This window comes from Marmota marmota, unplaced genomic scaffold, assembly GCF_001458135.2.
Source record: "Marmota marmota marmota unplaced genomic scaffold, marMar, whole genome shotgun sequence".
NCBI classification, from domain to species: domain Eukaryota; kingdom Metazoa; phylum Chordata; class Mammalia; order Rodentia; family Sciuridae; genus Marmota; species Marmota marmota.
In genome coordinates, this window is record NW_026000005.1 from 9083647 (window position 1) to 9106611 (window position 22965).

Sequence of the window (22965 nt, forward strand, 5' to 3'; positions counted from 1 at the left end):
CAAAAAAAAAATTATGCCGTTTCTTACCTCATGTAGATGTCCATAGATACCTGTCAAGTGAATAAATATTATTTGGAAAGCGTGATTCCTCAAACAGTTTCTCCATAATCTATAGTATCTAATAAATGAATAGTAGTCCAAGAGATAGAGCCAGGTATGTTGGCACATGCCTGTAATCCCAGTAGCTCAGGAGGCTGAGGCAGGAAGACCACAAATTCAAAGGTAGCCTCAGCAATGTCAAGGTGCTAAGCAACTCAGTGAGACCCTGTCTCTAAATAAAATATAAAAATAGGGATGGTGATGTGGCTCAGTGATTGAGTGCCCCTGAGTTCAAACCTCAGTACACACCCCACACACCAAAAAACAAACAAACAAACAACAACAAAAAAAAAACCCCGAATATCAACATTCACTATAATTTGGGCACCAGTTTTTGTCTCTACATAGCTAGGCTTCTGTTTCTTGAAGATGAGTATTAGTTAACTTTAAATCATATTGTAATAGCACAGTCACCTTCTATATCGAATAAAGTTCTCTAAGTGTATAATCACCCTCTCTGTTTGCATAGACTGACCCAATAGAAACCAAAGCCAAAGCTATAAGCTTGCAATTTTCTTTATATCTCTGTAAATATACAAAAGAAGGAATTTAAGGGTAGACTAAGTGACTGTGAGCTTCTCTTCATCATTCCTTTATGTGATGGAATACAATATGTACTTTGTTGAGTGAGAAAGGAAAGTTAAGTGTATTTCTACTTTCATCTTTGTAAGATTCTTGGGTTTTATTGGTTTGCTATGAAATAGAGCTCTCCACATATCTCACCACCTCTTCTCACTCACATGTCCCAACTCCCTGACCTATGTGTGGTAAGAATCAGAAAGAGAAGTTCCAAGACTCTAAACTACTCTGATTTATTCTTTCACCTTATCATTCCATCCCCTGTACACCAGTATTTACAATGAAATTGAGTTCCTCATTCTGCTTCCTAAACTTACTCTTGATCCTTTCACTGGCCAGGCTCAGAGATCTAGCCCCAACTTTCTCTTCATCCTGTTCATTTCTAATGTTATATCTAGGCACTCTGATCTGAAATGCAAACTGGTGCAAACATAAGAAGAAATAATAAGACAATAAGAATCATGGGCTGGGGCTGAAGCTCTGTAGCAGAGCGCTTGCCTAGCATGCATGAAGCACTGGGTTCGATCTTCAGCACCACATAAAAATAAACAAATAAAATAAAGGCATTCTGTCCATCTACAACTACAAAAAAAGAAAAAAAGAAAACAAGAATCTTGGACAAATAGTTCAAATATTATGTTCTGTTCATTTAAAAAAATAACATACTCTGCTGACATTAAAATTGTGTAGATGAACAAAAATTCATGTTAACCTGATTTTGCCTAAGAAAAACTTCAGTAAATTTTATTTATTCTTCTTTAAAATAATACATATAAAGTAGGAGAAGATGGCGGCGAGGGGAGTGCATTGCCCCCATGTGCTGCTTCACTGTGTGGGAGTATGACAAGTCAGGACGGCTAAAGGCTATCTTGTTAGGAATTTCCAGCAATAGTGGGGTGATCCGGAACCTGGAGGAAGGATTTCCATCGCACGAGGATTGGCTACAGGGACTCAAACGCGAGAGGTTTGTTGCACGGAGGGTAACACTGCTTATTCAGCAAATCGCCCTGTGGCTAGAGTCTGCAGCGCGCGCTGGGAAACGAGGAGTTAGCGACGCAGGGATACAGTGCTGCAGTTTCTGCCAGCCGTGCAAGCACCGTACTCAGGGCTGAATTCTGGGTTCGAGACGGGGGAAGGAAGGGGTCTATCTCGGTTCTCCACACCAGTCAGACCACAGAGGAGGCCAGCAGCCACCATGTTGGAAAGCTGACGTCACCATCCCTGTTTTCGACTGACCGCAGCTCATTCAGCCATAGAACAGGTAATTTCAGGCTGCCATTCGCCTGCGGCTTGCAGACAGATTGCTAGGGTTCAGTGCCTGGGTGCTTCTTAGAACCTGATCTTATCGGAGCGAACACCGAGCGCGGGGCGGCCGAGTTCCGGCTCCCGGAACCGCCCTGGCCCAGGGCTGCGGAGCCTGCGGAGGCTGCTTCTTGGACCCTGCTCCTATCAGAGCATACACCAAGCACTAAGCGGCCGAATTCCGGCTCCCGGAACTGAGCCCGCGGGGACTGCTTCTTGGAGCCTACACTTATAGGAGCTTACACCGAGCATGGAGCGGCCGAGTTCCGGCTCCCGGAACTTCCCTAGCCCGGGGCTAGGAGCCCGCGGAAACTGCTTCTCGGTCCGGGTCCTGCTGAGGGCCGGTCAGGACTCACCCGTTGCTTTGGTTGCCCGGCAAGGGGAACGAAATGCTGCCATTCGCATAGGATACCAACATGGCAGAGATCTGATGTCATCAGAAAGCGGCGGAGGAGAGAACTTCATCAATACCAGCGGCGACAGAAACAGTTGGTCTCCTGGTAGGGGGGGTGAGGCACAGACACCCGAGTCTCCTCAATTTGTCCTGGAGCCAGAGGGGAGGAGCCGGGCCGCCGCCAGCGCCCGGAGCAGGCCCAGCGGCTCGCCAGCGTGGTGACCGCGTGACCCCAATTGGAGAGGGGGCGGAGCGGAGCCGCCACCCGCACCCGCAAGGTGGGCAGACCCGCGACCCAGTGGTACATGGGCGTGGTAGGAGGGGCAGGGCAGAGCCGCCGTTCGCGCTTGCAAGGTAAACAGACCTGTGACAGCCTGGCGGGTCAGGCCCAGTGGCCTGCCAGTGTGGTACACACGTCACCCCAACTGGAGTAGGGGCAGAGCAGATCCTTCTCCCACGCCCGGATCAGGCCCTGCCGGTGTGGTGGTCACGTGACCCCAATTGGAGTGGGGGCGGAGCGGAACCGCCACCCGTGCCCGCAGGGTGAGCAGACCTGTGACCAACCTGCAGATCAGGCCCAGGGGTCCGCAGGCGTGGTAGGAGGGGCAGGGCAGATCCGCCGCCCGCGCCTCCAAGGTAGGCAGACCTGCAACAGACCGGCGGATCAGGCCCAGGAGCCTGCCGGCGTGGTACACACACCACCCTAATTGGAGTAGGGGCAGAGCAGAGTCGCCGCCCGTGCCAGGAACAGGCCCAGCGTCCTGCAGGCGGGGTAGTCACGACACCCCAATTGGAGTAGGGGCAGAGCAGAGCCTCCACCCGTGCCCGAAAGGTGGGCAGATCTGCGACCGACCAGCGGGACAGGCCCAGTGGCCTGCCGGTACGACAGACACGTCACCCCATTTGGAGTAGGGGCAGAGTAGAGCCGCCGCCCGCGCCTGCAGGGTAGGCAAACCTGCAACCGACCGGCGGATCAGGCCCGGTGGCCTGCCGGCGTGGTACACTCGTCACCCCAATTGGAGTAGGGGCAGAACAGAGCCGCCGCCAGCGCCCAGAACAGGCCCAGTGACCTGCCGGCGTGGTAGCCACGACACCCCAATTGGAATAAGGAGAGAGCAGAGCCGCCGCCCGCGCCTGCAGGAAAGATACGCAAGCAGTATGAAAAGACAAGGAAAGAAAGGACCACAAGCAATGCAGGTCAACGCAACTTTAGAAGAGGTAACAGCTGCAGCAGATGGAATGTCAGATAAAGAATTCAGGATATACATGCTTCAGATGATCTGGAGTATCAAGGAAGACATTAAACAGCAAAATCAGACAATGAAAGATCACTTCGACAATGAATTACGCAAACAAATCCAGGAAGCAAAGGATCAACTATACAGGGAGATAGAGGTTATAAAAAACAAACAAACAGAAATCCTAGAAATGCAGGAAGCAATAAACCAACTTAAAAACTCAATGGAGAATACTACCAGCAGAGTAGAACACTTAGAAGATAGAACATCAGACAATGAAGACAAAGTATTTCAACTGGAAAAGAACATAGACAGCTCAGCAAGACTGTTAAGAAACCATGAGCAGAACATCCAAGAAATATGGGATAACATTAAGAGACCAAACTTAAGAGTCATTGGGATACAGGAAGGTACAGAGCTCCAAACCAAAGGAATGAGCAGTCTATTCAATGAAATAATACGAGAAAACTTCCCAGACTTGAAGAATGAGACAGAATCCCAAATCCTAGAAGCCTACAGGACGCCGAATGTGCAAAATCATAAGAGATCCACACCTAGACACATTATAATGAAGATGCCCAACATACAGAATAAGGAGAGAATTTTAAAAGCTACAAGAGAAAGGAAGCAGATTACATTTAGGGGTAAGCCAATCAGGATAACAGCTGATCTTTCAACACAGACTCTGAAAGCTAGAAGATCCTGGAATAACATATTTCAAACACTGAAAGAAAATGGGTTCCAACCAAGAATTGTGTATCCAGCGAAATTAAGCTTCAGGATGGAAGATGAAATTAAAACCTTCCACGATAAACAAAAGTTTAAAGAATTCGCAGCTAGAAAACCATCTCTTCAAAACATCCTCGCCAAAGCATTACAGGAAGAGGAAATGGAAAATAACAATGAAAACCAACAGTGGGAGGTAGGACAGTAAAGGGGGGGGAAATAATCAAAGAGGAAAACAAACCATGTTTAGTAACAGAAATAAACAAATATGGCTGGAAGAACAACCCATATCTCAATAATAACCCTAAATGTTAATGGCTTAAACTCACCAATTAAGAGACACAGGCTAGTAGAATGGATCACAAAACAAGACCCAACAATATGCTGCCTACAGGAGACGCATTTGATAGGAAAAGACATACATAGGCTGAAGGTGAAAGGTTGGGAAAAATCATATCACTCATATGGACTTCGGAAACAAGCAGGAGTGTCCATACTCATATCAAATAAAATAGATTTCAAGCCAAAGTTAATCAAAAGGGATAAAGAGGGACACTACATACTGCTTAAGGGAACCATACACCAACAAGACATAACAATCATAAATATTTATGCCCCAAACAATGGTGCAGCTATGTTCGTCAAACAAACTCTTCTCAAGTTCAAGAGTCTAATAGACCACCATACCATAATCATGGGAGACTTCAACACACCTCTCTCGCCACTGGACAGATCTTCCAAACAAAAGTTGAATAAGGAAACTATAGAACTCAATAACACTATTAATAACCTAGACCTAATTGACATATATAGAGTATACCACCCAACATCAAGCAGTTACACTTTTTTCTCAGCAGCACATGGATCCTTCTCAAAAATAGATCATATATTATGTCACAGGGCAACTCTTAGACAATATAAAGGAGTAGAGATAATACCATGCATCTTATCTGATCATAATGGAATGAAACTGAAAATCAACGATAAAAGAAGGAAGGAAAAAGCATACATCACTTGGAGAATGAACAATAGGTTACTGAATGATCAATGGGTTATAGAAGACATCAAGGAGGAAATTAAAAAATTCTTAGAGATAAATGAAAACACAGACACAACATATCGGAATCTATGGGACACATTGAAAGCAGTTCTAAGAGGAAAATTCATTGCTTGGAGTTCATTCCTTAAAAAAAGAAAAAACCAACAAATAAATGATCTCATACTTCATCTCAAAATCCTTGAAAAAGAAGAGCAAAACAACAGCAAAAGAAGTAGAAGGCAAGAAATAATTAAAATCAGAGCTGAAATTAATGAAATCGAAACAAAAGAAACAATTGAAAAAATTGACAAAACTAAAAGTTGGTTCTTTGAAAAAATAAACAAAATCGACAGACCCTTAGCGATGCTAGCGAAGAGAAGAAGAGAGAGAACTCAAATTACTAGCATACGGGATGAAAAAGGCAATATCACAACAGACACTTCAGAAATACAGAAGATAATCAAAAACTATTTTGAATCCTTATACTCCAATAAATTAGAAGATAGTGAAGGCATAGATAAATTTCTTAAGTCATATGATCTGCCCAGATTGAGTCAGGAGGATATAGACAACCTAAACAGACCAATATCAATTGAGGAAATAGAAGAAACCATCAAAAGACTACCAACTAAGAAAAGCCCAGGACCGGATGGGTATACAGCAGAGTTTTACAAAACCTTTAAAGAGGAACTAATACCAATACTTTTCAAGCTACTTCAGGAAATAGAAAAAGAGGGAGAACTTCCAAATTCATTCTACGAGGCCAACATCACCCTGATACCTAAACCAGACAAAGACACTTCAAAGAAAGAAAACTACAGACCAATATCTCTAATGAACCTAGATGCAAAAATCCTCAATAAAATTCTGGCGAATCGGATACAAAAACATATCAAAAAAATTGTACACCATGATCAAGTAGGATTCATCCCTGGGATGCAAGGCTGGTTCAATATACGGAAATCAATAAATGTTATTCACCACATCAATAGACTTAAAAATAAGAACCATATGATCATCTCGATAGATGCGGAAAAAGCATTCGACAAAGTACAGCATCCCTTTATGTTCAAAACTCTAGAAAAACTAGGGATAACAGGAACATACCTCAATATTGTAAAAGCAATCTATGCTAAGCCTCAGGCTAGCATCATTCTGAATGGAGAAAAACTGAAGGCATTCCCTCTAAAATCTGGAACAAGACAGGGATGCCCTCTCTCTCCACTTCTGTTCAACATAGTTCTCGAAACACTGGCCAGAGCAATTAGACAGACGAAAGAAATTAAAGGCATCAAAATAGGAAAAGAAGAACTTAAATTATCACTATTTGCAGATGATATGATTCTATACCTAGCAGACCCAAAAGGCTCTACAAAGAAACTATTAGAGCTAATAAATGAATTCAGCAAAGTGGCAGGATATAAAATCAACACGCATAAATCAAAGGCATTCCTGTATATCAGCGACAAATCCTCTGAAATGGAAATGAGGACAACCACTCCATTCACAATATCTTCAAAAAAAATAAAATACTTGGGAATCAACCTAACAAAAGAGGTGAAAGACTTATACAATGAAAACTACAGAACCCTAAAGAGAGAAATAGAAGAAGATCTTAGAAGATGGAAAAATATACCCTGTTCATGGATAGGCAGAACTAACATCATCAAAATGGCGATATTACCAAAAGTTCTCTATAGGTTTAATGCAATGCCAATCAAAATCCCAACGGCATTTCTTGTAGAAATAGAGAAAGCAATCATGAAATTCATATGGAAAAATAAAAGACCCAGAATAGCAAAAACAATGCTAAGCAGGAAGTGTGAATCAGGCGGTATAGCGATACCAGACTTCAAACTATACTACAGAGCAATAGTAACAAAAACAGCATGGTACTGGTACCAAAACAGGCGGGTGGACCAATGGTACAGAATAGAGGACACAGAAACCAATCCACAAAACTACAACTATCTTATATTTGATAAAGGGGCTAAAAGCATGCAATGGAGGAAGGATAGCATCTTCAACAAATGGTGCTGGGAAAACTGGAAATCCATATGCAACAAAATGAAACTGAATCCCTTTCTCTCGCCATGCACAAAAGTTAATTCAAAATGGATCAAGGAGCTTGATATCAAATCAGAGACACGCCGTCTGATAGAAGAAAAAGTTGGCTACGATCTACATACTGTGGGGTCGGGCTCCAAATTCCTCAATAGGACACCCATAGCACAAAAGTTAATAACTAGAATCAACAAATGGGACTTACTCAAACTAAAAAGTTTTTTCTCAGCAAAAGAAACAATAAGAGAGGTAAATAGGGAGCCTACACCCTGGGAACAAATCTTTACTCCTCACACTTCAGATAGAGCCCTAATATCCAGAGTATACAAAGAACTCAAAAAATTAGACAATAAGAGAACAAACAACCCAATCAACAAATGGGCCAAGGACCTGAACAGACACTTCTCAGAGGAGGACATACAGTCAATCAACAAGTACATGAAAAAATGCTCACCATCTCTAGCTGTCAGAGAAATGCAAATCAAAACCACCCTAAGATACCATCTCACTCCAGTAAGATTGGCAGCCATTATGAAGTCAAACAACAACAAGTGCTGGCGAGGATGTGGGGAAAAGGGTACACTTGTACATTGCTGGTGGGACTGCAAATTGGTGCAGCCAATTTGGAAAGCAGTATGGAGATTTCTTGGAAAGCTGGGAATGGAGCCACCATTTGACCCAGCTATTCCCCTTCTTGGTCTATTCCCTAAAGACCTAAAAAGAGCATGCTACAGGGACACTGCTACATCGATGTTCATAGCAGCACAGTTCACAATAGCAAGACTGTGGAACCAACCTAGATGCCCTTCAATAGACGAATGGATAAAAAAAATGTGGCATTTATACACAATGGAGTATTACTCTGCATTAAAAAATGACAAAATCATAGAATTTACAGGGAAATGGATGGCATTAGAGCAGATTATGCTAAGTGAAGCTAGCCAATCCCTAAAAAACAAATGCCAAATGTCTTCTTTGATATAAGGAGAGTAACTAAGAACAGAGTAGGGACGAAGAGCAGGAGAAGAAGATTAACATTTAACAGGGATGAGAGGTGGGAGGGAAAGGGAGAGAGAAGGGAAATTGCATGGTAATGGAAGGAGACCCTCAGGGTTATACAGTGGAGGGGGTAGAGAGAGAGGAGGGGAGGGGAGGGGAGAGGTGGGGAAGTGGGATGGTGGAGGATGGGAAAGGCAGCGGAGCACAACAGACACTAGTATGGCAATATGTAAATCAATGGATGTGTAACTGATGTGATTCTGCAATCTGTGTATGGGGTGAAGGTGGGAGTTCATAACCCACTTGAATCAAAGTGTGGAATATGATATGTCAAGAAATTTGTAATGTTTTGAACAACCAACAATAAAAAATTAAAAAAAAAATTAAAAAAAATAAATAAATAAAATAATACATATAATAACTACTTATTAAAAATCAGAAACAAAAATGATTTTTATAAAAGGAAAATGAACCCTATTGGATACTATTTAGATATAGTAACTGAAAGCACTGTATAATTTTTCATACTTACACATGCATATTCACTTGGCACTTTTGTTCACAATGATAAATACTTTTTAAAAAATTTTAAAGATATTTATATTTTTTAAAAAAATTTAAATATATTTAAAAAGCAGGTTAAGTATGACATCATTGGGCTGGGGATATAGCTCAGCAGTAGAGCACTTGCCTACCATGCACAAAGCTCTGGGTTCAATCCCCAACAACACACACACAACTAATTTATAAAGAGCAAAGTTTTATTCTAAGATTCATCTTAGAATCTCAAATAATCACCTGGTAATGGAATTCATTCTGATAGAGATCCTTGGGAATGAAGTAGCATTCCATCAAGTAAATGTTACTGTATTCAAATTACCAGAATTAATTTGTTATAATTCAGCACAGTAAGTGCATCAGTCAGTTTTGTATTACTAAATGACAATCCCCAACAACATTGTGAACAAAGTGCCAAGTGAATATACATGTGAAAGTATAAAAAATTATACAGTGTTTTCAGTTATTATCTCTCAGCAGTATCGAATAGGGTTTATTTTCCTTTTATAAAGATCATTCTTGTTTCTGATTTTTTAAATAAATAGTTATTGTATATATTTGTTTTAAACAAGAATAAATGAGGAAAAAATTAAGCTTTTTTTGTTTTTCCAAGCAAAATCACATCCATAGAATCAGAGACTTAAAACCAGGAAGACTTATCAGAACTTAGAGATTCATCTTGGAAGAACACATAAAATATTCTACTTCAAACAATTAGCATTTTATCCCCCCTATTCCAAGTAATTTAAGGTGTAATTCCAATAATTAATTTTAATTCTACTAGTTCTTAGATTATTCATTTTGGATCACTGAAAGTTGATTAAACATAATATATAATGTAAAATATCATATATGTAACCTGATATGATGTCTGATAAATTTAGACTATAAATCATATTATATATTGTTTACATACATACATACATCACTAGTTACATTTCTGCATGGATATATACCAAAATTTTTGAAAAATGACATTTATAACTCCTTATACAAATAATGATTGTTTGGAAAATAAATTATGTCCTTGTTCATAATTTCAACCATTCCTGCTAGTCTTATATAGACATAAGTAAACATTAATTCATTGATTTCCCTCAAAGCAACAACTATTTTTTCATGGCTCAGAAGCATAAGGGAACTCATGGGAATCCCATATAATCACCTGGTATAATCATTCTGAAAGAGATCCTTGGGAACTAAGTAGCATTCCATCAAGTAAATTTCACTGTACCCAAATTACCAGGATTGATTTGTTATAATTCAGCACAGTAAGTGCATCAGTCAGTTTTGTATTACTATAATGACATACTTCAGACAACTAATTTATAAAGAGCAAAGTTTCAGACAACTAATTTATAAAGAGCCAAGTTTTATCTTGATTCATAGTTCTGGAGGTTCTAGCCCATAGTCAGGAAGCCCCATTTTCTTTGGGCTGCCAATGAAGGCAGCACATGAGAAAACAAACTGAAGGCAGAACATGAGAAAACGAACTGCTAAGATGAGCAAAGAGAGACAGAAAGAGAGAAAGATACCAGAGACACACAATCTCTTCAAGGCATACCCCCGGTGATCTAAGGATCTCCCACAAAATCTCACCCCCTAAGGGTTTCACCACCTGATAGTACTATCCACGGGAGTAACCTTTTAAGAAAAGAACATTTGGGGGACTCTTGCCCAAACCACTAAACATTAACAGTTCCTTACAAGCAAATTTCTATTGCCACCAATCCTCTACTATGCATTCTGTAAATTCAGACATCTCTCAACTACAACAAGAAATGATATCCCAGAAGTAATGTCTTTTTTGAGAGGGTTCTAACTAGTTATACATGACAGTAAAATGCATTTTGACACATCATACATAGATGGAGTATAACTTCTCATTCTTCTGATTGTACGTGATGTGGAGTTACACTGGTCATGTAATCATATATGCACATAGAGTAATAATGTCCAATTCATTCTACTATTCTTCCTACCTCATATCCCCTCCCCTCCCTTCACTTAACTCTGTCTAATCCAATGTATCTCTATTCTTATCTAGCCCTCCCCATCCCCTTTCCCTGCTATTGTGAATTAGAATCTATATATCTGAGAAAAAAATTGCCTTTGGTTCTTTAGAATCATATAATCATCACAATAGATGCAGAAAAAAACACTTGAAAAAATACAGCACTCCTTCGGTAGAAAAAATAGGAACAGTAGGAATATACCTCAACATTGTTAAAGCTATCTATGCTAAGTTCAAGGCCAACATCATTCTAAATGGAGAAAAATTGAAAACATTTCCTCTAAAATCTGGAAGAAGACAGAGATGCCCTCTTTCACCACTTCTATTCAACATAGTCCTTGAAACTCTAGCTAGAGCAATTAAACAGATGAAATAAATTAAAAGGATACAAAAAAGAAAAGAAGAACTCCAACTATATTACTATTTGCCCAAAACACAATTCTATACTTAGAATATCCAAAAATTCCACCAGAAAACTTCTAGAATTAATAAATGGGACTGGCTTATTTCACTTAACATGATTTACTCCAGTTCCATCCATTTACTGACAAATAACATAATTTAATTCTTCATTAAAGCTGAGTAATATTCTATTATGTATATATACCACAACTTTTTTATCCATTCATGTGTTGAGGAATACCTAGTTTGGTTCCATGGTTTAGCTATTTTGAATTGAGCTGCTATAAACATTGATGTGGCTGTGTCACTAAAGTATGCTGATTTTATATCCTTTGAGTCTACACTGATGAGTGGGATAACTGGATCAAATGGTGATTCCATTCCAAGTTTTCTGAGGAATCTCCATACTGCTTTTCATAGTGGTTGCACCAATTTTTAGTTCCACCTGCAATGTATGAGTGCAGCATTTTTTCCACATCCTCACCAACATTTATTGTTGCTTATATTCTTGATAATTGTCCCTCTGACTGGAGTGAGATGGAATCTTAGTATAGTTTTGATTTGCATTTCTCTAGTTCCAAACAATAATTTCTAACAAGATTTCTACACTGTCTGCAAGACAAAATTGAGGGCGGCTCATTGCCTTTTCTGACCTCAGCTATCCGGCAAGTAAATGAAACTAAATAATTGGTAGTTTTAGTATATGAAATATAATTACAAGAAAAGCTGTGCTTAAGTTTCTGCTGGTAAGGGAACAGAAACAAATGAGGAAAATGCCACTGGAAACTGAAGGAAAGCTGACTCTTGTCACATAGAGAAGACGACGTGGCTTGACTATGTCCTACGATTGGACAGAGGGCAAAATTGTTAAGTGGTTGTTTTAATCAGATTTTCACTGTTGTTACCAAAAGACACAGCAAGAACAATATAGAGGAAGAAAAGTTATTTGGAGCTCACAGTTTCAGAGGTCTCAATCCTTAGATGGCTAACTCCATTCCTTGGGGTCTGAGGTGAGGCAGAGCAGCATGGTGGAAGTGTGTAGTAGAAGAAAGCAGCTAGGAACATGGCACCAGGAATCAGAGAGACAGATTCCTATCACCACAGGCTCGCGCGCTCTCTCTCTCTCTCTCTCTCTCTCTCTCTCTCTCTCCATATATANNATATATATATATATATATATATATATATATATATATATATATATCTCAAAGGTATGCCCCTAATTACCCAACTCCTTCAGCCACTTCCTACCTGCCTAGAGCTACCACCTAGTTAATCCAATCAGAAAAATCAATGCACTGATTAGGTTAAGGTCACATAACCTGAGCATTTCACCTTTAACCCTACTTTCATTGTCTCACACATGACCTTTGGGGAGACACCTAACAACAAAACCATAATGTGGTAAATTTGATCATTTAATTAAGAAGAAATACAAGCAAAGTATTGAAAGGTGTGGCTGGGTTTTTTTCTTTTTGTACATAGTAAAATGCAAGAAGGAGATAAATGGAGAAATGTTAAGCAAAAACGAACCAGAATTTGAAAAATTCTCAACCTAGTCATACTTCCAAAGACACTAAAATTAAATTCATTGTCAGGAAAGCATGCTCTGGTGAGAGACTGAATGTGAGGTAGGCAAGCATTGACTGAAGAGATTAGGTGTATAGCTAATAGATCCCACAACCATCTCAGTAGAAGTTAGGAAAAGAGAGGAAATCACCTAAGAACAATCTATAAATGACTCTCCTGTCTTATTGTATGAATCCCTTGACATACACAGAGAAGTTAAAGGTTTTTAAAAATATTATATCAATAGAAATTTTGCAATTCAACTGACAGGGAGAAAAATAACAAAAAATCAAAAGAAAAGGTTTTTAGACTTCCAAATTTCCATAAGAAGGAAAAGGGTAATATTGTTATGTGACTGCAAACATCCCTTGCTTCAGGAAAAAGAAACAATGACACAGGGAAATGAGACACCCATACAGAGATCAACAGAGAACTCTAACACTACAGGCAGAACCTGAAGGTAGGAGCATAAAAGCAGAGACCTGCCAAGCCACCAAATATGGATGCAAAGGCTTACAGAACTGCTTCTTGGGCAGAGCCCATAGAGCTCTCTCAATTGCAGAGGCCCAGCAAGCAAATACATGGGCCCAGAAAGGAGACCACCAAGCCAACGGTTATCCCCAGGCCTTGAAATCTAAATGAATTTTTTCTGCTGGGTTCTGATCTTGCCTGGAATTAATTACCACTCTATTCCTTCCATTTTATCCCTTTTGGAATGAGAATGTTTGTGACTTGTCACATCCCTTTTACAACATTATATCTTCTAATTTCACAGGTCCAACGACAGAAAGGAATTTTGCCCCAAGATTTATTATATTCAAAGTCTCACCAGTATCTGATTTAGATGATTAGAGCATTTGAACTGATTATATTTAGATAAAATTTTGGACATAGAGTTGGACATTTAATAGGTTGAAACTCTGGAAGATTTTGGAATGGAGTGAATATGTTTTGTGTATGGGGAAAATGTAAATTTTGAGTATAGTACAGTGAACTAAGTGGTGGCCCCCAAAAGATGCCTTTTCTGTAGAATGGGAAAGAAATTGCCACAAGCCAAGGAATATCTAGAACCATCAAAAGTTGGAAGAGATGAGAAATAAATTTCTAGACTCTTCAGAGGAAGTATACTCTGCCAACATAAAGGCTTTGGATTCTTGCATTCAGAACTGTGAGACAATAAACTTCTGTTATTTGAAGGTATCAATTTTGTGGTTATAAATTACAACAGCCCTACAAATGATATAGTCTTTAGGAGCTTGGGGAGAGCAAGCCCCATATTCTGAGTCATATGCTCTGCTATAGTTTAAATATTAAATTTAAGATTTAAATTTTAACCAGAGTTTAGTGTGTTAAGACTTGATTCCCAGGTTAGTACTACTAGAATTTATCAGAAATATTAAAATCTAGTTGAAGACATCAATAATAAATCTGGGCGCCAGCGCGCTTCGACGTGCCCTGGAACTTACCCTCCCTGAGAGACCAGGCTGCAGGGACGCGCCGGCCGAGGCGGCCCAGTGAACCCTCTCCAGGCTCGCCTAGGTGTTCCGCGCCCACCGTGCTGGCTGAGGAGGGGGTCTTCCGCCAAGGCCGCCGGGCCCTCCGTTTAAATGTAATGCTGGATATTTATATCTCCTTTTAAGTAACATACTATATTAATGCAGCAAGTCCTAAAGCCATGATGTGGCATGCCATCCTTTTTGAGAGGTGAATAATATTGAATAAAAATGGCTGACAGAAGTGGGAAGATGATTCCAGGACAAGTGTATATTGAAGTGGAATATGATTATGAATATGAAGCCAAGGACAGAAAGATTGTGATAAAACAAGGGGAGCGGTACGTCTTGGTGAAAAAGACCAATGATGACTGGTGGCAAGTTAAACCAGATGAGAATTCTAAAGCCTTTTACATGCCAGCCCAATATGTTAAGGAGGTCACCCGCAAAGCTCTAATGCCTCCTATTAAGCAGGCAGTTGGACTGCCAAATAATTCTATGAAAAGGATGCAGAGTCTACATCTTCAGAGATCGACAGAAAATGTGAACAAATTGCCTGAGCTTTCAAGTTTTGGGAAGCCATCGTGGTCTGTTCAAGGAACAGGTCTTATTCGTGATGCCAATCAGAATTTTGGACCCAATTATAATCCAGGTCCAACTCTCAATCTAAGCCTGGACCTGACCCATAATAATGGAAAGTTTAACAGTGACTCACATTCTCCTAAAGTTTGTAGCCAAAACAGGACGCGCTTATTTGGTCACTTTCCTGGTCCAGAGTTCTTGGACATTGAGAAAACTAGCTTCTCCCAGGAACAGTCTTGTGATTCAGCAAGAGAAGGCTCGGAAAGAATCCATCAAGATTCTGAATCTGGAGATGAGCTTAGCATCAGCTCCACTGAACAGATAAGGGCAACTACACCTCCAAATCCAGGAAGGCCAGACTCTCCTGTGTATGCTAACCTAAAGAATTGAAAATATCCCAGTCTGCTGTCCCCCCACTTCCTGGGAGCCCAGCAATTCAGATTAGTGGAGAATGGGAAACTCATAAAGATAGTTCAGGGCATTGTTACTACTATAACCGAGGAACACAGGAAAGAACTTGGAAGCCACCCCGCTGGACTTGGGATGCAAACATAAGCAAAGATTTCCAAAGTCCAGGAGATCAAGAGCTTCTTTCATCAGAAGAAAACTACCACAGCATTTGTTACAGCCAGTCAGATAGTCAGTGTGGTTCTCCTCCAAGGGGTTGGTCAGAAGAGTTGGATGAACGTGGGCATACCTCATATACCAGTGACTATACTAATGAAAAGTGGCTCAAGCATGTTGACAATCAAGGTAGACAGTATTACTACAGTGCGGATGGATCTCGGTCGGAATGGGAATTAGCAAAATACAATCCTTCAGCCCAGCAGCAAAGAGAAATAATTAAAAGTAGGAGCTTGGACAGGCGGCTGCAAGAACCAATAGTATTAACAAAATGGAGACATAGCACCATTGTATTGGACACCAATGACAAGGGTCAAGAGAAATATGGATTATTAAATGTAACAAAAATTACTGAACATGGGAAAAAGGTTTGAAAGAACTGGTTGTCTTCTTGGGCAGTATTGCAGGGTTCATCTTTACTTTTTACCAAAACTCAAGGAAGTAGCACAAGTTGGTTTGGGAGTAATCAGCCCAAACCAGAGTTCACAGTGGATCTCAGAGGGGCAACCATTGAGATGGCATCAAAGGATAAATCAAGCAAAAAGAATGTATTTGAGCTGAAAACTCGTCAAGGAACAGAATTGCTAATTCAATCTGATAATGATGCTGTTATTAATGATTGGTTTAAAGTTCTTAGTAGTACTATCAGTAATCAGGCAGTAGAAACTGATGAAGGAATTGAAGAGGAGGTACCAGATTCACCAGTAATAGAAAAGCCGGATAAAGAAAAAGACCAGAAGGATCTTAAAAAACTTCGTTCCATGAAAGTACCTAGCATAGATTCTTCAGAACAGAAAAAAAAAAAAAAACAAGAAGAATTTAAAGAAGTTTCTTACACGACTCCCCACTTTGCAAGCTGTTCGTGAAAAAGGTTATATTAAAGATCAGGTGTTTGAATCCAATCTTGCTAATCTGTGTCAGAGAGAGAATGGAACAGTGCCAAAGTTTGTGAACTTATGTATTGAACATGTTGAAGAGCACGGTTTGGATGTTGACGGAATCTACAGAGTGAGTGGCAACCTTGAAGTGGTCCAGAAGCTGAGATTTGCAGTCAATCATGATGAGAAATTGGACTTGAATGATAGTAAATGGGAAGACATTCATGTTATCACTGGAGCACTCAAAATGTTTTTTCGAGAATTACCAGAACCTCTTTTTACATTTAATCATTTTAATGATTTTGTTAATGCAATTAAACAAGAACCAAGACAGCGTGTTGCTGCTGTTAAGGACCTGATCAGACAGTTGCCAAAGCCAAATCAAGATACAATGCAGATTCTTTTTAGACACCTCAAAAGAGTTATAGAAAACGGAGAAAAAAACCGGATGACCTATCAAAGTATAGCAATTGTTTTTGGTCCCACTCTGTTAAAGCCAGAGAAAGAGACTGGTAATACAGCAGTTAATACTGTGTACCAAAATCAGATTGTAGAATTAATTCTTCTAGAATTAAATTCCATCTTTGGACGTTGATTCTGTGGAAGACAACCTGGGGAATAGAAGCTGGATTCCATCAAATTTCACATATTTATATACAATGTATTTTATTTTTGGACCAAGCAGTGACTCTTTGATTTTGCACTTTTTTGAGGGATCAGAAGGGAAGTGGTAGAGCGAAGATGCCTGTTAGGCCCTCATGTTTGCTGCTTTGTTGCAAGGTGGTATAACTGTGTGTAATTTTTGATTCATTTTATCTTGATTGTTTGCATTTAATACTCTGAATTTTAGTAAAAATGAAAATGTAGAATAACCAGTCAAATACACTGGATAATTTGATAAGAAAAACTACATTTTTTCCCCTCAAACTGGATAATGTAGAATTTCTTCTCATGACCTTAAGTTCTTGACTTGATAGAATAATACTTACTAGGGAGTTATTTTAAAGACACTCTTGGGCATTTAAAACAAAATGAAGTATATCCATTTTGAAAACTGTGTATTTCTTTTTCAGGGTTTCTGCATGCAGTGGCAGTCTAAATATTAAAATTAATTATAACCCAGATATAATCCCTCCATGAAGGCTTGCTGTCTTTTCCTGTGTTGCACAGCATCCTTACTGGATATCTTAGTTACTTGTTTGGCAGCACACTAATATTGCTTAAAACACTGTGATATACTGGAGTTTCATTTAGCATAAGTCAGTTCAGGGTATTTTGGACTGCCTCACCATACTGAATTGTAGCTAACAATCCTAATTATATCTAGTGCCATATTGAATTCTTGGTATGACCCTGTGGAAACAGACATTATTTGATGTAAATATAGGCTAAAGATTTAATGTCTTAGCTTATGTATATAATTGTGTTGTATAGTCTCAGAATACATGCTAACCCTACATTTGTAATCATGATATAGGTAATCTTTTCTGTGAATATTAGGTTTCCTCCAGAAGGAGACCATTATTTGGGAATGACAACTGTGTGCACTTTTAGATCTTAATAACATTTACAGGCAGATCACTGTAATGTGAATGGTACTGGAAAAATACTGAAAAGACTTGCTAAATGGTAAATGCACTACAAGAGGATCCTTTTAGGTTATTTAATATGTACAGACTACATTAGAAAAATTTATTACAGAATTCTAACTCTCCAGTTTGAATAGTGGAAACTCATGTGTAAATTAGATGAATCTTGGTTGGAAAATAACATTGCTAAATTTGAGAATTTCTTTTTACATTACTAATGTAATTGATTTGTATAATAAAACAGGGTTTGGAAGGTTTTGTTACAGGGAGCATGGTCTGTTGAAAATTTTTTTAAATGTATTTTTCTAGATTAACTGCTGTATATGAAATGTCTAATAAAGAAAACTCTAAGAGGTTTAGAGATTTTTCCATTGGAAATGTGCATTTCAGTTCTTAATTTTTTGTTTTTTTTCTTTTGCTGACATACTCCTATACCTCATCTTTTTAAAAAAAAATCAACTGAATCCAATATTTCCTGTGGCAAATATATTTTTCTCATTTCATACCTTTCTATTCCTTACCATACCAGCACGTCCCCTTTCCCAACATATGCTTTTTTATTTTTCGTCGTCATTATTTGAAAGTGGATCATTTGTGACCAAGATTCTTTTTCCTAGGATTGCATTTACAATTTACAGATTGCCTTCCTTGGGAACAAAAAAAAAATTTTTTTGTATGATCTGTCTAAAAACCTCTCCCGAGTCATGTGATAAAAATATTGTGTTTGTTTTTGTGATCTTGTTAAATGGATAACAAGGCAGATTGTTTGGGGTGGGAAGAAAAAAATCCCAAGTCAGAATGTTTATATTTGCTTACAGATGTTGTTTGCCGGAGTACGGCTGGCAAAATAACCGGGGGGTGACGAACAACTTGTGTAGGTTGATACAGCGGGAGTGGGAGCCCTTTATTGCAGGACAGGAGCAGTATTTATACATTCCACACAGCTTATCTAATTAGCATAAACTAGATACATCAGTCAACCAATAAGGAATCTCCACACTTAATGGCTCGCTTTTGTTACTTCTCAAACAACTCCCTCTGGCATTTTGCCAGGCACCATCCAGACTTGTTTATGAACTCTAACATTCCCCTGGCAAAATGCCAGGTGTTATTTTGACTTGTTTACAGACTCTAACAGTTGTTAACAACACAGTGTGCTTTAGGACTGGCTTATATCTTGTTTGTATATCAGAAAAACAATTAGATGCAAATCTGTGATCTGTGATATTCTTTCTTTTCAGTGGTCATGAACATATCAAAGGTTAAAATGTCCTGTTTCTTGTTTCAGAGTATGTATGTGTATGTGAAGTCTTAAATGTTTTAATAGTCTACAGCTAATCATTTTATTGTGATATGTACAATGAGATCAGTGTCTTGTGTTTTCATCCTTTGTGAATTAAAAATTCTCAGTTGTTTTTGTAATAACAAATCTAGTAATAAATAATAATAAATCTGCTGAGGAAAAATTCAGGAAAACAAGCTATAATGGTTAATTTGCATTACTGACTTGATGGAATTAAGAGATGCTGAAGATTAAAATGCTTCTGGGTATGTCCATAAGGGTGTGTCTAGGAATGATTTGCATGTGGGATAGTAAACTATTCCCTTTACAGGTATGCCCTTAACCACCTGTAAAGGGAATAGTGGAACCCTCGCCCTTTTATCTTCCTGTCCCACTTCCTGGACATCAGGTGAGTGGTTTTGCTCCATCTACCATGTTCCCTCTACCATGTTATGCCACTTAGCCACCAGCTCATAAGAAAATTAGCCAACAAATCAAAACGTGAGGCCAAAATGTGAGCCAAAACAAACCGTTTTTAATTTGATTATTTCAGAAATGTGTTAGAGTGACAAAAAACTGATCAACACACACTCACAGTAGAGCTTCTTTCACACTGAGTACAGGAATAGGGAAGGGAGGGAGACCCATCACGACAGAGTGGCTACATGCTCTTAAGGTAGGATTACGGTAAGATTCTATAGAGTATTTTGGGTAAATAATTTGCTTAACTAGTGTGTGCCTTTAGGATACCTTTCACATACTTTAAATGTGTTCCTTTTTTTCATAATTATCATCAGTGATGACTGTTCTGAGGAGGAGCTGGTCTAGTGAGGCTTCTCACTGAGATTCCTAAAGTGAACCTCCCCAAGCCTAGATTTATTGATCCCTGCCTAAAGCTGACGAAAAAAAAAAAGCCCACAAAATGTGAAGTAGCTTACTTAAAACAATCATGTCATCATCAGCACAAGGTCTTATTTACCCAGATACTTTGAGAAAACTAAACGCCATGCTAGTCTATTTAGAAAATATATAGTTCCACTTCTCAAACTCATGCTACAAGGATATAAAAGTGTGAAGTGCTTAATGTGAATTAATCTTCTGCAGGCTTGTCAGTGTTATATTCAAATAAAGGGATCTTCGGTCCTCACTCTCTTCCAAGAAAAATCCCTCCTATTATTTCAGCATGTGCAAAACAGATTTTTTTTCAGAAGGAAAAAAAAAATTAACTCTGCCTTTTTATAGTCTTCATAAGTATAGAAGTTGGATAATATTCCATCAGGACTAAAACATCTCAGGATTTTAAATTTTGATAACCCCAACCAGATTTAAAAAAAAAAAAAATCAACACTGCCCTCTGATTGATTTTACCTAAGTAATGCACTATGTTTCCAATTACCCACCCAGTATTCTTGCCTTTTAGGTACTTTCAGGAGTGTTAATATTTTATTGTCTTTTTCCAGGTTCTGTACAGTGCACTACAGATTTGATTGATATTCCAGAAAACTATACTAGGAGATGGGCTAACTATTCATTAATTCAGTTTCTATGATCAGAATTCTGCTCTCAGAATCAATTCAGATCTTCAAAATGTACAAGCATGAAATATACTTTGCTCACAAAAATATTAGATTTCTTAATATTATATTCCCTTTGCTTTTACTAATGGTAATGATGAAATACAAACCTATTGAGGGCTGGGGTTGTGGCTGAGTGGTAGAGCGCTTGCCCAGAGTGTGTGAGGCACTGGATTTGATCCTCAGAACCACATAAAAATAAATAAATAAAATAAAGACTTATCAACAACTAAAAAAAAATTTAAAAGAAACCTGTTAAATACCTTTGCTTTTTTTTGTAATATCCATTAGCTATTCCACGATGCAATGTCTCCTTTTCATTGCTATAAGGCTATCATCTTTATGTAACAATAAATTCTGGTAGACTTCTAGACATTAGGTAGTTTATGAGCCTTCTTAACCACACTCCTTAATATTTACTTACATCATAAAGTGGTTAAGATTTATTAATAGCTGAAAATCATTCTTAATTTGAACAGTGTCACAGAAAGTTAATTATTAATAATTTATATGAAGAAATGTAAGATACTGTGAAAGAAAATTGAACTCTTTCCAGGACCAGGTACATTTAAAAATGCTAATGCATACATGCTGATAAAGTCTAAATTATTCTAATCTATAAAAATTATACTTTTTCCTCCAGTAAAATGTTTTGTTATTAAAAAAAATGAGTTACTAGTAGATATTTATTGGTTCAAAATGAGATTCAATACACAGGTTCAGCCATTCTTAAGTTTTGAAATAGAAATAGTTTAAAATAAAATGATCAATTAATAGTTATTCTTAATTAATAAAAGAATAACATATCAATTATTTGGAAGCATAAAACCTAAAACATTCTAACAGTAAACAATAATAATAATTAAATAAGAATTAAAACATTATCATAAAATGTATTTTAACAACTAATATTTCTAACAACTATTAATAAATAGGATTAGAAAATAATGGTGATATCACAATTGCCTTTTAGATAACATGCTGGTGAATTTCTATCTAACATCTTTATGTGCTCTTTTCCTGAATCAATGATCTGTGAAAAATTATCTCTTATTTTTCTTGTTTTCTGACATTAGTAAGATGTGAAAATTCTTGAGAAGGAAAAATTTAAGCCCCATATCTCTTTTGCATTACCCTATGTAATTCAGGTTATACAAGGATAATCTGGGCTAGATAGAGCAGCCTGTGCCACTTCTTGTTAAGGATCTAAACATACAAAAACACGAAGACATAGAAAACAGTTAAACTTATGATGTGCTGTAAATATTCATAAATAATTTAACTCCTCAGGGACACACACACCTACAAATACCAAGATTATATGCATACCATCATTTGGAAAGAAAGTTGAAAGTCTAAATTTGAAGACCTAGTAAAAGTTAGACTGGAACCAAATGACGTTCCAAATCGACCTGTGAGAAGCAATCCCAGACTGAGCAAGTGGAATTTACAAGGTCCCTAGGTTAAGACTGCAAAAACACACAAAATGGAGTAAAAAAAAAATTGTCAGCTGCATGTAGGAAAATAAATGTTCATCTATTTTTCAGATTTGATCATTGACAAAGAAATATTTTATAACTGCTCATCAGTGTGCCTTGTTTGTAATCTTTATGAGTAAATCATTTGAAAAGATCACTTATTAAAAATTACATTCTTGGTTATATCTTGCTATTTTTTTTATTGTGAAAGATATCACCACAAATTTATAGGACATCCAAGCACAGAAATAATGAAGATTTAAGTGTATGTAACCTAACTGGAATAGTATGTTAATCAGATTTACTTTATGAATGAATAATATGTTCTTGAAAATCTAAAGAATGACTATAAGAAAAGAAAATAACTATAAGAATCAGGAGGCAAAAAATGAGGACAAAACACATATATGGTACAATCCAAATTAAATGACTAATTCTTAACTAGTTTTAGTATAGAAAGTTCTCTGCTTTCATAGTATTAT

General features: G+C 38.1%; 1 protein-coding gene across 1 annotated transcript; it reads left to right on the top strand.

Annotated features, from left to right (window-relative positions):
* Positions 1-14421: 14421 nt before the first annotated feature.
* LOC107138532 (rho GTPase-activating protein 12-like) lies at positions 14422-18527 on the top strand. Its single transcript, XM_048808141.1, is given in 3 exon segments — positions 14422-15437; positions 15440-16476; positions 16478-18527. Coding segments are annotated over 3 exon segments (2445 nt in total). The 5' UTR covers positions 14422-14707; the 3' UTR covers positions 17156-18527.
* Positions 18528-22965: the final 4438 nt, after the last annotated feature.